The following is a 15,515-nucleotide window of genomic DNA, read 5'->3' as shown; positions in this document are numbered from 1 at the left end:
GAGATAGGGTGGAAGTGAGGGCTTAAGTGGGGCGGTGCAGATTCGATGGGCCGAATGGTCTCCTTCTGCACTTTATGTTCTATGGTCAAATTCTTCTTTTGCGGTTATCTTGCCTGGCTATGCGAGTGCACAGAACAGAATCTCGTGCAAATGACATTAATTTAGGTTTGTCATATGGGCTTCACAAACTATATTGGAACAAAACACTGAAAATACAGTGTGGTACGGTGGCGCAGTGGTTAGCACAGGTTTGATCCCGGCCCTGGATCACTTTCCGTGTGGAGTTCCACATTCTCCCCGTATCTGCATGGGTCTCACCCTCACAACCCAAAGATGGATTGGCCACTCTTTTGAGGTCCAACAAAATAGAAGGAAGGAAAGAAACTTTGGGACAGAACAAAAAAAAAAAAGGGCCTCTCTAGTTAGGGGCACTGCCCAAACATATCAAAGATCAACAGAAACTTAAAAACATCAAATAAGAGTGCAATTAAAGGGGTAAATAATGCACCCTAACCTCGGTGGTGCCCACCGAGCACAAAAGGCCTCAATGGTGCCCATGGGCATCGCATGCTCCCTTTCTAGGAACACCCGGTGTCCACAGAAGAGGCTGACAGTCTGGCCAGATGACCCCCTCGGTTGTCCACTGCCTAGACCTATAAATGGCGCGCTTCGCCAGGCCTAGTGGCAGGCTAACAAGGAGGTCCTCCGCCTTCCCTGTCCCTCTCCGCACTGGGTGCCCACAGATCAGGAGAGTGGGGCTGAAGTGCAAACAAAACTCCAGCAAAAGATTTGTCAGAAAACTAAAAAGGGAGTGCAGCCTATAACACGTGACATAGACATGGTCACAAAAAAATGGCAGGCTTCTTGGGGGTCTGTGAACCGGTGATTATAGAGCACTGCTGCAAGCAACACCCTCCACCCCAGGTCCCAAGGGAAGACTCTGCGAAATTGCCCCAAATTTGAAAAAACTAATTGGGTTCTTTAAATTTAAAACAAAAAAAAATACTCAGCAGGTCAGGCAGCATCTGTGGGGAGAGAAAAAGAGCGCTTCATACATAAAACATTAGCACTGTTTCTCTAACCCCTAGATACAGCCCGTTTGCCAAACAGCATTTCATGTTTCCGTATCTGGTTGGCACAACACTGGAATGCACACAAGAGTGCACTCATCCAGAAGCAGAGATCATTGTCTGACAATGCCACATCATGAAACGCTCAGGAGGGGTTTCCCACCCAAGTTTACACATGAAGAATGAGTGGTTTGGGTGAGGTACTAGATCTCAGATGATTTTTAAAACTGCTACACTCGAATCATGCCATTTACCTCAATATATATGCCAAGATCTTACCTTATTATAAATGTAACAGTTGGTAAACATGGTATTGAAGTCCTGAATACATTCCTGGGCGTTCAAGTAGTAATTGTTTTCTAAGCGCTTTTTAATTGTTCCCATGTCCATAGGCTGCTTGATGATTTTATAGTAATCCTGAAAAAAAAATTAAATACATTAGTAGCGGCTTGGGAAGTTGAAGTTACAGCCTTCAAGGAAACGGCAATCTTCATACCCCCTAACGAGGTTAGTCAATTCTGTATAACTGTCTACATTGTCTGATGCAAGTCAATACGGAAACTCACTCTATAGCGGGTGTGAGAAAACACATCCAACTGTATGCAGAATTCCCATATTCTGTTTTATAGGCAATTTCAATATTAAATGCCAAAACCAAATGAAATAATGGCACTTAGTACTGCAGCAACTTAAGTACTTTGTACGTATAAATATTGTATGCATAAAACAGACTCTATTAGAGGTTTAAATGGAAAACAATGTGTCATTTTGTAATTTTCTTTTGAGGAGGTGTAACATTTTCAATGAAATAATTAATGAAGTAAAATGTCTGTGTCCAAAAGGGTCAAGCTAGACAAGGTTTCCAAGTGTGCATTTGCTGACCCACCTTCATTAACACAATCCCAGCATTATTCCCCTGTCATAGAGGTTTACAGCATGAAAATAGGCTCTTTGGGCAACTTGTCCATGCTGCCCAGTTTTTAACCACTAAGCTAATCCAAACTGCCCGCATTTGGCCCACAACTCTAATTTCAACCATAACTAATGTCAAAAGTAGTTTGTCACCTCGAATAACACTATTTTCTAGAAAAGATTTGTGTACAGGTCAATACAGCATGTAGAATTTCAAATTCTACAAATACTGCATCCAGTCCAACATAATTTGATGATTCCACACCCTTTGTGCATTTTGACTACAAAGCCTGCGAGTAAAAATTGAGTTAAACACTGGATAAAAGCAAATTACTGCAGATGCTGAAATCTGAAACCAAAGAAAATATGCTGGAAAATCTCAGAAAATCTTTGACTAAGTGTCATCTGGACTCGAAACGTTAACTCTTTTCTCTCCGTACAGATGCTGCCAGACCTACTGGGCTTTCCCAGCATTTTCTCTTTGGGGAGTAAAAATTGATTTAGAGTCACAGGAAAAAGAACCACAACTTAGTTTTATGCAGTGGCAGATGACAGATATGGTTTCCAAGTGTGCAGTTCTACAAAAAGAGAGGGCCAAGACGTGAAGAGTTAGCAACGGTTTGGTTTATCTTCACATCCCTGACATTACATTTAAGGGGGATCTTGGCTCTGGCTACTGTTCTTTCATTTCAGAAAACACTAACGGTTCCGTGGGTGCTCGAAGTTTGCATTACATGTGTAGCACCTCATCCTAAAATATATATAATTTGCAGCTTTGAAAAGGAAAGGGGTTTTGGCCATTTCATCCCAAGGACAGAAAGTGTAAAAATACAGCTTTCTTAAATAGATAAATTAATCCCTTGTGGGGGTGTCCCATCTCTCGTGGTATTGTTTTCTTCAGCATTTTGCCCATGTCTCATTTGTCTACACAGTTCATTTATAAAATGAACAAAGCTCTGGCAAGTTTGCATGTTTGAATGTTTAAATGTATGGGCGAAGACAGTAGAGGAGAGGTAACGTCATTCGACTAGTAATCTGTCGGCCCAGGCAAATGCTCTGGAGGCTTGGGTTCAAATCGCCGCATTCGCAGCTGGTGGAATTTAAGTTCTATAAAATATTTAGAACTGAAAAGCTAGTCTCAGTAATGGTAACCATGAAGCGATGATCGATTACTGTGTTGTCCTTTGGGAAAGGAAATCGCCCGTGATACCGGAACCACAGCAACGTGGGCGACTCTGAACTGTTCTCAGAAATGGTCTAGCAAGCCACTCAGTTTAAGAGTAACTATGCACGAGTATCAAATGCTGAACTTGCCAGCCGGTGACACCTAAAATCCATGAAAGAATAAAAAGATAGTCACTGCAAGTTTCTAAAACTTTTCAAATTCCTTGTTCCCCAAGTGTTGATTAGTCATATGCTCAAACACCAGGAAATTGGCACAACATCTGGAAAATCAGGGAACTGTTGTCCTCATCGAATTAGACCCAGCAATTTCCCAAGACGCAAATTTACTTCTTTATTTGGCTCGAAGTTTGCTTAGTTGGGAAGTACTGCATCATCAAAAATATTTGCAGGGAATGAAGTGCAATAATTTGTTCATCCAAAAGTACAACCAATAAAGGAAAGATTAATGGTAAAAATGAAGAAAAAGATTCACTGTTAACAATCCTTACTCTGCTTATCAGAATTTTGAAATCTTGCATTGCCAAAGATTTTCTAGATTACACTTCGGTAATATTACAAATTGGAGTCAACTTCTCAAGCATACTCAAGCCCAAAGACCAGAAAACGTCCCCTGCGGCTGTCAAGACCACAAGACAGATGTTAAGAAACCAACAGTAAATTAAACCTTTAATCTGAATGTGGTTGAAATAGCCACTAGGAAAGTGTTTTAGACTTGACACTTAAGATGTTCAACCAATGTAGGGCAGCAAACAAAGCCAACATCGAACTGCATTGCAAAAGCATTAGAACATTGTCTGAAGGACCAGCAACCAAAAATGGAAATTGAGTGATTTGCTGTGGGTTCCAGCATTTTTTTGATTCAGTAGAATGCACACTCCTGGTCACAAGGCAAGGGGGTAGCTGACCAGAACACCACACATGATTTCTTCAGCCTCCTATTTCACTTTAAGAAACAGAAGATGCTGCAACACACAGATCAGTCAGAGGCTGTGGAATTACCAGACAAGAAAAGCTTTACTGGGGGCAGCACGGTGACACAGTGGTCAGCATTGCTGCCTCCGGCGTTGAGGACCCAGATTCGAATCCTGGTCCTGGGTCACTGTCCGTGTGGAGTTTGCACATTCTCCCCGTGTCTGCGTGGGTTTCACCCCCACAACCCAAAGATGTGCAGGATAGGTAGATTGGCCACTCTAAATTGCCCCTTAATTGGAAAAAATAATTGGGTACTCTAAATTTATTTTTTAAAAAAGAATGGTGCACAGGCTTGCTCAAAACTTGTGTGCAGGATGGATGAACAAAGATGGGCCAAAGGGTCTTCCTCTGCTGTAATTCAGATCAGTACCCAATTAATATCTCAATTCACATTTTATAATTCTGATAATACAAGGAATGGTGTATCAGTACCAATGCTACTGGACTCTTTATCCAAAGGCCATGGCTAAACTCTGGTCCGAAGAGTTCAATTCCCATGGCAGCTGGGGAATTTAAATTCAGGCAACAGGTAAACCGGGAATTTAAATCTAGCATCAGTCATGGTGACCATGCAACTCCAGGTTTGTCATAAAATAATCCAATCTGGTTAACTAACGTCCTTTGGGGGAAGGAGATCTTCCCCAAAGGACATTAGTTATTTAATCTAACCTACCCGTACAGCTCCAAACCCATCGCAATGTGGATAGCTTTTAACTTCATTCTGACTCATGTTAAGAATTAGTAGCAGCGTTGTGGCACGGTGGTTAGCATTGCTGCCTCACTGCGCCGAGGATTCGGGTTCAATCTCGGTCACTGTCCGTGTGGAGTTTGCACATTCTTCCAGTGTCTGCACGGGTCTCACCCCACAACTGAAAAAAGATGTGCAGGGTAGATGGATTGGCCACGCTAAATTGCCCCTTAATTGGAAGAAAAAAAAGAATTGGGTACTCTAATTTTTTTATTTTTTTTTTTATAAACGAAGTCATGCTATCAATTACTCAACTGCCCAGGTCTCAGAACACAGCTGCCGAACTGGGTTTGTGATCAGTGGTGAGGAAACATACATGAAGAAATAACTTAAATTCTCAAATTCTGAAAATCTCAGTCAAAATTATTGTTATGTCCAATAAACAATACAGGTTGACACTTCTTCATGAAGGCTAAGTATAGTCTTCACACCGAGGGCGGCTTCACACATAGCACTATCACAATGAAAGTCAGGACAGAATAAAGTAGCATAAATCTAGGCATTGTGGGTCCAGCAAAATCTGTAAGCCTTTGACCAGGCACATCATTCTCTCATCCAGTCACACACACCCACAAGCTATGCCCGGCCAATTCTGTTCACTGAGTGACCTCATTGGCAGCCGAGAGCTCAGGTTATTGTCACCAACAATACCCCTGTGGTGCTCCAAAGCTAGCCAATGCTCTAGCTAACCTGTTCCAACATGGCTTCACTAGCCCTATACCACCCACCACAGAAAACTGCTCATCTGAATCCCAAAATCTATTCACATTATTGGTAGCCACGACTTTGCTGCCCAGGTTCAAACCCTGAATTCCCACCCCAAATATTCACATAACCATCTCACTTTCCTTCGTAAAACTTACCACTTTTGATTAAGCTTCCATTCACACACTATTAACTCCTCTTTTGGTTCTTTGTCAGTGTTTTCCCGATTACATTTCTGTGAATTGTCTTATGGTTTATTGATCCAAGTGTTAAATAAAGACAAATTGGTGTTGGCTACGACACTGGAACCCACCTGCACATGTTAAATTATCTATATATGTATTTAAAACAAGAGAAATGCAATCTAACCAATGCCTGCCCAATCAGCCTCCTATCAATCTTGAATGATGGAACACGGTAACATTGCCATAAACTAGTACCTGCTCACTGGTGGCAAACTCGAGGTAGGCAACAAATGCTGGATGTGCCAGCAAAACCCACATCCAGCAAATCAATAAAATCCTGCAATTTGGGTTTCACCAGAACCACTCCGTTCCAGATCTCTCACCCTGATCCAGAACCGGGCTCTGGTCTAAATGCCAGAAGGAAGCAAACAGCATTCAACGGAATATGGCAGCAAGAAACTGTCCAAAACACACATCAATGGAGTATCACACCTGAAAAGATTAACACCTGAAAAGATTGACAGAACTGATCAGCAGAATGCAGCCATTGCAGTCAGAACAAGACTGTAAGACATTCTCAAGGATGCATCCTTAGTCCTAAATTGCTCCAATGATCGTCCATTCATCATGATTCCAAGAATAAGAATAGAGAAGCATTAATCTACATCCACATTTACCCGATAACAACTGGACTTATGCCCAGCGTTGAATGAAGCTACACAGAAGAGTAATTCCATCTAAAACGTTTCTAAACTTTGCACCGTATAACCACTGCCAAGTCTCCCATCATGAACATATCTGGGGGTTTGCCACTCACTAGAAATTTAACTGGACCAGCCATATCTACGCCATAGTTACAACAGAAAGGTTTAGGCAGGATAAGCGGCTTGCCTCCTGACTCATAAAACTTCTCTTGCATCAACAAGACTCGTATCAGGAGCATGAAGGCATACTCACCATTCAATAGGGAGGTTACAACCAAACATGCAGTTTGATATGCAATACAAAGCAACTTGCTTGAACCCCTGCCACTGGACTCCATATCAGTCCTTTCCATCAGTAGTGCATTATGCAGCTTTAAGTACAATCTATGACGCACTGCAGTAATTCACCAAGATTACTTCAGCAACAGCCCACTTTCCTGCAAACTAAGAACAGAATATGAACGCCGTCACCAAGTCACACACCATCTAGATTTGGACATATAATCATTCCATCAAAGTGCTTGGATTAACATTCCAGGATGTCACACTAAACGCCATTGTGGAACCACCATCACCTCAAGGACTGGGAATGGTTCAAGGAGATAATCATCTGCTCGAGACAATTAACAATGAGCATACAGCCTTGCCAGCCTTACTCACACATCAAGGACAAAAATAAAATCTTCCTCCACAGCCAAGTCAGTAGGTGATTACCCTGCACAAAACAATGCAGACCTGGAAGTCGCAACTTTCTTAACCCGTGTTCCGAAGTCCTCACCTTCAAGAAAGGAGAGGCGAAATGGGGGTGCAAAATTTAGTGGTCTCACTTTATTTTGCCACAACATGCCCTCTGATATAAAACCAGTCAGCTGCTATATACACTGCCCAGCAGTCACACATCTGCCCTGCCTAACTCCCATTTCAGATAATTCTCACGTTGTTTTATATTGCATTTAATCAACCAGATATCCAGCTGTATTCTTTTCCAGAAAATAGAATTTGGTAAAGCATTTTTTTGCAGCACATCGCAATTAACAGTCAAACTTGTAAATTCAGGGCAGCACGGTGGCACGGTGGTCAGCATTGCTGCCTCATGGCGCCGAGGACCCAGGTTCGAACCCGGCTCTGGGTCACTGTCCGTGTGGAGTTTGCACATTCTCCCTGTGTTTGCGTGGGTTTCGCCCCCGCAAACCAAAAATGTGCAGAGTAGGTGGATTGGCCACGCTAAATTGCCCCATATTTGGAAAAAATGATTTGGGTCCTCTAAATTTAAAAAAAAAACTTGTAAATTCAGAAATTGCTGCCCTTAAACAAATGATGCATTTGGGATGTTATCTGCTGCATGATAGTTTTACAGCAGATAACACTGCAAATGCGTCACTTATTTAAACATAGTCATAACAATTTCTAACAGTAAAAAATGTTTTTGCAATAACAAAGTATTATTTACCAAAGTATTCATTAAAAACTGAAAGAAATTAGATGGTTCTGATCTGCAGAGCGCTATACTGACAAGAACTTTTAACGGATTTCAGGAGTCACTTTTCAAAAGCTGGAACATACAAAACCCAGTCTGACCAATCCAAGAATAAGCTTGTAAATAATCTCAGTTTTACGGTGACATACCTTCACTAGAATAGCAGAATCCTCGAATTTGTTGCAAAATATAAATCAGCATTCCACCAAACAAATGTGGACAACTCAAAGACAATTGTCTTCTTCGTCACACTATGTAATATTTGGTAACATGAGTTTCTAAAGTCATGTTGCTTTTATTACAGTTAGTAGTTAACGGGAGCGCGCTTAATCCAGTTTCCCGATCACTGCAGCACAAGTTTCCCAGTCCACTTATCAGTGCAACCCTCACGCCATTGAGTAAATTTTCCCACTGCAAATACATGCATTCCTGTACCTGCTGCCTCTATCAGTCTGGACACAGTTTCTATTCCCATGTCTGATCTCTGGCTTAATGGTTAGTACCACTGCCACTGAGTCAGAAAGTTCTGGATTAATGTCCCAACCCAGGACTTGATCGCCACAATAAGTGAGTTTATAAATGTGGCCAAACAGGTCGCTTATCAGCCCGTAAATCCTTCCATTATTCCTGATGTTAGACAGGAAGAACAGGAGAATCTCCTGGTCAGCCAGAACGTGCAGATGGCAACGGCAAAGGCAAAGCACTGCAGCATCTTGCAAAGCATAACCACAGACAAGCGGCCATCATTTGACAACATCCTCTTTCGGGCATGGTACCTGGAGAGATACTCTGCTTTAACCACCAAAACCACGACCTTGCAAACTCCAAATTTATTTTTTTCAAACTAGATGCCATGCTCTACTGTCCCATTTCCTCCCGTTGCGCGTTACAATTGCTGACATTATCAAACCTGCAAGCTCCCTGCCATTCTCAGTAATGTCGCAGCTTTAAACACACAAGTTAGTGCAACATCATCCCTTGCAGCAGCAGTGTTGGAACAACGTTTGAATGAAAAACAGAGGTTTATTTTTTCAAAAGGGGGCTGTAAAATAGGTTTACAACTAGTTTGGAAAAGTTCTGCAGACAAAAGACACCATAGGTGAACAGCACGCTGAGCCTTGTGAAAACTACACGGCTGAAAGACATTGAAACAAAATTAAATTGCAAGACCAACAGCCACAGATTAAAAACGAGCCAGAGGTAAATATCAGGTTTGAAAAGTACGGAAAAATAAGATATTTGCAGAAGCGACAAACACCCCTAATCACTTCCCAGGAACATAATCAGACAAATAATTACAGAGCAAAACGATGGTACATCCGGAGGCCAGAGTTTTGGTTAGTGGCAGCTTTTAAGCACGTTATTTTTACTTTTGAAAGGAGGGAGAAATGAGTTATCGGAGGGCAACCAATGCTCTTCACTAAATGATCATTGAACAAAATACGAAATGTACAAGCAGTACACTAATAATATATTTCAACGGTTTTATATCAGTGGTTTTCTTGGAGCATGCATCTTCCTTTCCAAACTCAAGAGCTAAATAAATCTCTAGAGCAGAAACATTTGCCATTACACAGCAACAAATTAAGAAATCACATCACTTGTCATTTACATTTATTTCTTCTTCGAATGTAGGCGATACTAGTGGGGCATGAAAACTCAATTGTTCAGGTTGAGTATTGCCAATTACCAATACTTGCACATCCAGGTTGTGTCTGTCAACAGCCCAAACATCTTAGACCAGATAATACACATTCATTTCAAGGTCTCAACACCATCTTCTGCATTTGAAAAGGCATTTTTTATCAGCAGGAAACCTTGTTTCTAAAATTATATCCTTTCAAATTCCACCCCCACCACAAGCCTGCAGGCAAACTGTCCCAAGGTTGCACAAGCAACCAGATAAAGCACAGAATAATCATTCGGACAGACAGGCACACACGCTTGCTTAGCATTTCACTGCTGCTTGCAGCTACCCTATTTGAGCTCATGAGCTTGCCATGTGGTGAACCGTGAGCCAAACCTGAACTCCATCAATGTGATGCAGCATAAGCCATGTGATTTTAGAAATGCATTTTTCTAATATTCTGCAAGATGGGTTATTACACTGTTCGATGAGCTATATAAAACAATGAAGATTTTTGCCTTGGGGGGGGGGGGGGGGGGAGGAGAAGAGAACCCGCTCTGTTCTTCGAATAGGGCAATGCAATCTTTTATGCTTAAGACAGCATCTCCAACAATGTAACGCCCCCTCAATACTCCAAGTCATGGAGTGAAGCTTCAAATCTTGCCTTCTGCCTTAGAGGTGAGCGTCGCTGCAGTCAAAATTACACTTACTTTGGTCAGTTTAATTTCATTTCGATTACAATTACAATTTCAATTTCAAATACAATTAGACTCAGAAATCACTGGTTAATGAGTGTTATAGAGCAGGGACTTCCAATATATTAGCTGCCATTTCAGGGACTGCTGCAGAATGTGGATTTCACATGAAGGCAGGATTCCTCCCACAATCCCATGTCTCCATATGGACGTGTGGTCTAGCTGTAGATACCGAAACGCACTCAGAAAATGGGCGGCTGGGCGAGGTACTATAGTGTAGTCACTCAGCAAATCACAGACCAGAAAATGACTATCACTAGAAGAAAATTCCATCAGTTTGTTTCTTTAAAAAAATATCAAAGATTGCTCTTTCATCCTCTCGATCCCAGGAAAACAGCAGAATCTTCTGCTGGTGTCAATCTTGAACCAGTTGCAACAATATGCATAACAGTCACATGGAAATCTCTTCTTACAGTTAAGCACCTGGCCTCTACTTGCCACCTTCTAACAATAGAATTATCAGAGAATTATAGTGCAAGTTTATGTTCTTCACACTCATTGGTAAAGGCGCTGAGCAGGCACTCAGTACCTTCCCTGCAAGACAGGTGTCGGGCTGGGCTGGGCACAAGGGTGTATGGGGGAGGAAGCAAAAATCAAGGGCCTGGTAGCTCAAAGTGGCTTAGCTCACTTTACAGAGGAAAAGGCCTGGGAGCAGAGAACATGCCAGGGTAAGGGAGCGAAAAGAGGGAAAGGGTGAAAAAGCACACTTCCGTTTGATTTATCTCAGATGTTTTTGTAAACACTCACTGGTTAAAAAAAAATACTAAAAATTAATGGTTCATTCGAAAGGAAAGCAGGCAACTTACAGGCAGGTTTAGCTTCACAGCATCCACAGGCTGTTGGAAAGGCCAAGCAAACTGATGTTTCCATATTGTCTTCAGGAGCACTTTGGACAGAAACTGCAGCTGATTCGTCAAACGTTTGGATCGGTTAGGGTTGGACGTTTCAGGAGGGGGTGGATTGCCGGTAGCATGACTTGGTTGTTGGGGCTGGGCTTGCGACTGTGTTGAAGACATTTGTGTACTTTCTAGGCCATCCCCCATCGCTGGTAATTTTCTTAGTCTCTTCCCTGGACCACTTTCACTCGACATACCATTGATCCCATTGTAGACCTCACCTGGTAACCTGCAATGAGAAGAGAGTGGAATTAGAGATTTGACATTCCATGTAGCAGCTCATATATTTAATACCCAAGGCAAATTTTAAATGAACCTCCATGCATTTGAACTAGATCGAGGTATTAATGAATTAACAATAAGGATACCCAGGTATCAAGATGCATTGCCAGGCACTGCAGTTGCAGGATCCAAAATACTTAGCACCCAGAAAAGGGTGCCAGCCTTACTTTCGCAAACTTGATTTTAACATTTTATGCACACTGCTTGTAACTGAACAGTGAAATCATGGCTCCTGCCTCCCCAAGATTGCCCGGGTATTCCGTTCTACAACCAATTCATCTCAACACCGAAGTACCCCACAAACTGAGTCGACACTTCTGCTGCATTGTTTAGCCAAGTGCTGAGGAAGACAGCAGTAAAAGATGCCTGCAGCTGTCTATCGCAATGAACTGTTGCTTTACTTTTCAGGTTGCTGCACAGAACCCACTAATTGGGAGCCACCAGCATAAGAATACTGTATATACATAAACAGCTTAGATCATTCTGGATCAAACATTTAGCTTATGTGGCGCAGTGATTAGCACTGCTGCCTCACGGCGCCAAGGACCCGGGTTCGAACCAGGCCCCGGGTCACTATCGGTGCAGAGTTCGCACATTTGTCCTGTGTCTGCGGGGGCCTCACCCAAAGGTGCAGGGTAGGTGGATTGGCCACACTAAAATACTCCTTGGGGAATTGGGGAAAAAAGAATTGGATACTCAATTTTATTATTCTTTTTACATTTAGCTTATATTTGATTATGTTTATGAAAAAAACCACCAGGCATACTTTAAAAAGGGGTTACTTTGAAAAAGAATGTAGATAAATATGCAGTAATACATACATTTCATTACAAGCATGCTGGTCATGTTGATTTGACCTTCTAAAACTGTTCTGCTCAGCACAATTAATAAAGCTAGCCTGAGCTGAGACACAATTTCCTGCTCACTGGAACTACGCTCAAGATGAACAAGACTCAGTATAATTTGGCACAGTTCTATAATAAAAGTACAGAAAAGCTAATAGACATCACTACGCATGTTCCCCTAATTATTCTATTTGCGCATTGCTGTTGATTGCCCTGGTATCTTACAGGTTGCTGTGTGGCCACCACACACGTGCTGCTTAATGGAAACATTGATCACTACTTTCACAAGCCAGACAATACTGCCTCGCCTACAGAGCAGCAACTGTGTTACAGAACGTTACTGGCCATTTTTAAGACTTGTATTGTCCCTTCCACCAATTAATACTTTGACAATGTTGTCCACAGATATAGCAGATTTGGGAACCAATGAAAATTAAGGCCCTAACACCGCACATTCCTGATACTGGTTGGGCCAGTGAATTATGTGAGAAGAGCGAAAATTGAAACTCATTCTAGAACTTTCATTTGTATCACACAATCAAACGTTCCAAGACACTTTACAGGAGTGTTGTCGGGTAAAATGTGTCAGCCAGACAAGGGCAGGCAAGTCTTATTAAGAGCCTGAACTCAAGATTTGAGGGTAATTACAGACCTGGACTATGCAGCGAAATACACCAGAATAAAGGGAAATAAGGAGGCCATATATGAGCAACACAGAGGAACAGTTAGACAACTTATAGATGAACTTTGAAGTAGCTGAATGCACGAGTATCAAATAACCCCCTAAACCAAAAAAAAACATCTGGTACAGAGACAGCAAGTGTAGCTTTTGGTTAAAAAAAAAGGAGGGAGTGGAGGTGATTTGCTTCTCTTGCCCCAAAGGGAAGTGGACACATTTCTCATACGGAACAATTAAAACAGCATGCGCCTATACACAAAAGCGCGCAAATATCCGGCAACCCCGCAGTGAACGAGTGCCGTAACCATGTATAACATATTACGATCCCAGACCAGACCCCAATATTTGCTACGATACTGGATAGGAACCCCGATCACTTTTTAAAAATTTTAAAACTATGAGCAAAGGATGTTTCGCTCCAAGAGTGTTTCCACACAGAAATAGGGATATGGTATATTAAAAACTTTATTAGCACAGTATTAAACTACCTTTACCAGCACAGAAATATAACTCTATAGTTAAACAATACTTAATAAAATAAAACACCAACTCTTCACCACTACCTTCATTTCCAATCAAGCAAAACCCCATCACAGGTCAAAACACTCATAAAAGAAGAAAGCAAACATAGGACTACTTGCCTATCTTTGGATAGAAAGATCTTTTGAGACTGACTGAAGAGAGACCCTGTCAGATTAATGGTGAATCTCTAACAGCCTTCTGCAGAAACCATTGTTCAGCTCAACTTCTGGGGAACACCAACTCTAAACTTGCTGCCACAGACCTGGCCCCTCCCATTGCTACACGTCTCTAATTATCTGCTCCTCATAAATCATAACAAAAACTCATTAGCCTCTCCTTACAAACTTAAGCATAGTTTGAAATGATCTTACTTTTTACAACATCGTAATTGCACCTTCTACAGCCGGTGTTGGTCTTTCTTTTAAACCAGGATTTTTTTTTTAATTAAATAATATGGCAGCAGATATATACACACCCTAACCCAGGCATTTAGAACCATTACTGCACCAGATACATACATGTTCCAATTTCTTACATTCATCATACACAATTTAACAATTTTCACACCACTCAATTAGTATTTAATGACCAAATGGAGCCACCAGTACTAAAGTAATGTTATCATGTTGTACATCAATTATTTTATAATAGGTAGCTTTGCACATCTACGCACGGCTGGCAGTAGAATGGTGCAATATAGTAATATGGAGCAGTCCATATTCCCATGTACTTTCTTGAAAGGCTAGAATTTATTTAATGCCTTCCACGCTCACAGGATGTCCTAAAGCCAATGAAGTACTTTTAAAGTCTGGTCACTATTTTAACGTAGAAACTGCAGCAGCTTTACTTGCGCACAGCAAGTTCCCAGAAACATGATAACAACCAGATGATTTGTGTTTTTGCGGATGTTGATTAAAAGGGAAAAATACTGGCCTACGGTGGCAGGGATCTTGGTCTTCAAAAGAGTATCTCAAGAATGTTTTAAAAAAACATCCACACTGAAGGGGCAGTGCGCTTTGGTTTAACGTCTCATCTGAAAGATGGCACCATCTCGAATACTGCTTTTTTTTGCCTCCAAGGTGGAACTTGAACCCACAATCATCTGACCGGGAAGCAAATACACCATCAACTGAGCCACAACTAATAACTAGGTTAGTAGTAGGATTCTTTTATACAGTGTAAGTTCACCCAGTTCGTCTTTGCTTGAAGTTGTGTAGCAGGCCCTTTCAAGAACTGACAACAGAATCACAGATCCCCGATAAGTATGGCCCATGGAGGCGGGAGCTTCTTGTTATATTGGTGGGGAGAAGGGAGGAAAAGATCTGATGCTCACGCTTTCGCTTTAGGACACAAATAATTGTAAATGCAGGAATACCAGGAAGACACTCACGCAAAGACAGGAAACATGCAACAATAACTGCCTACACAGAGCACGAGTAGCTGCAAAAGAGTAAAGTTATACCCATCTTACCAGCCCTGAAACAAACACTCCTGGAAGAGCGCTCAGGAAAATTTGATGGAAATAAAATGGAAATCCGATTAGAAGTTGCAGATCAAAAAAGGATGGTCAGTAAGCAATGGGAATATAGTTGCATTTACATGAGACAACACCTTAATCGCATCAGTCCAGAGGAGGTGATACAGTCAGAGAAAGAGCAAGGATACTAGATTGCTACAAATGTTTGATTTTAAAACATTACACAGTTCTTCTATAAGTTTGTGGCATACCAATACGACAGAACCTCAAAAATAAACTCAAACAGGTGGATTTGGGCAAATCCAGTTCCTCCCTTCCAGCCATGTGAAGCAAACTGTTCCTCAGGTAGCAGTGGATTATAACTGAATTGCAGTTCTACATATTAATAAATATGCATTGTTAAATGTTCCCAAGGAAGAAGAGTACCCTTTCAAGAGAAATTCTAACTTTGGTTATTAATTGAAAGTAACTGTA

General features: G+C 41.5%; 1 protein-coding gene across 6 annotated transcripts in view; it reads right to left on the bottom strand.

Annotated features, from left to right (window-relative positions):
• Positions 1–15,515, bottom strand: part of brd4 (bromodomain containing 4) — a 216,360-nt gene that overhangs the window by 112,319 nt on the left and 88,526 nt on the right. For 5 of the 6 annotated variants that reach the window (XM_038784571.1, XM_038784573.1, XM_038784572.1 and 2 more), the window contains 2 exons: positions 11,147–11,465; positions 1,350–1,487 (listed from right to left, as the gene is read on the bottom strand). In XM_038784571.1, coding sequence (XP_038640499.1) covers positions 1,350–1,487; positions 11,147–11,431 — 423 coding nt within the window. In that variant the 5' untranslated portion in view covers positions 11,432–11,465. Of the gene's footprint in view, positions 1–1,349; positions 1,488–11,146; positions 11,466–12,339; positions 12,835–15,515 lie in introns of those variants that run through there. The other variant, XM_038784570.1, reaches the window with a different exon arrangement.

This window comes from Scyliorhinus canicula, chromosome 25, assembly GCF_902713615.1.
Source record: "Scyliorhinus canicula chromosome 25, sScyCan1.1, whole genome shotgun sequence".
Classification (NCBI taxonomy): Eukaryota; Metazoa; Chordata; class Chondrichthyes; order Carcharhiniformes; family Scyliorhinidae; genus Scyliorhinus; species Scyliorhinus canicula.
Note: the sequence above shows the minus strand (reverse complement) of the source record. Positions and strands in the feature narration are given on the sequence as shown.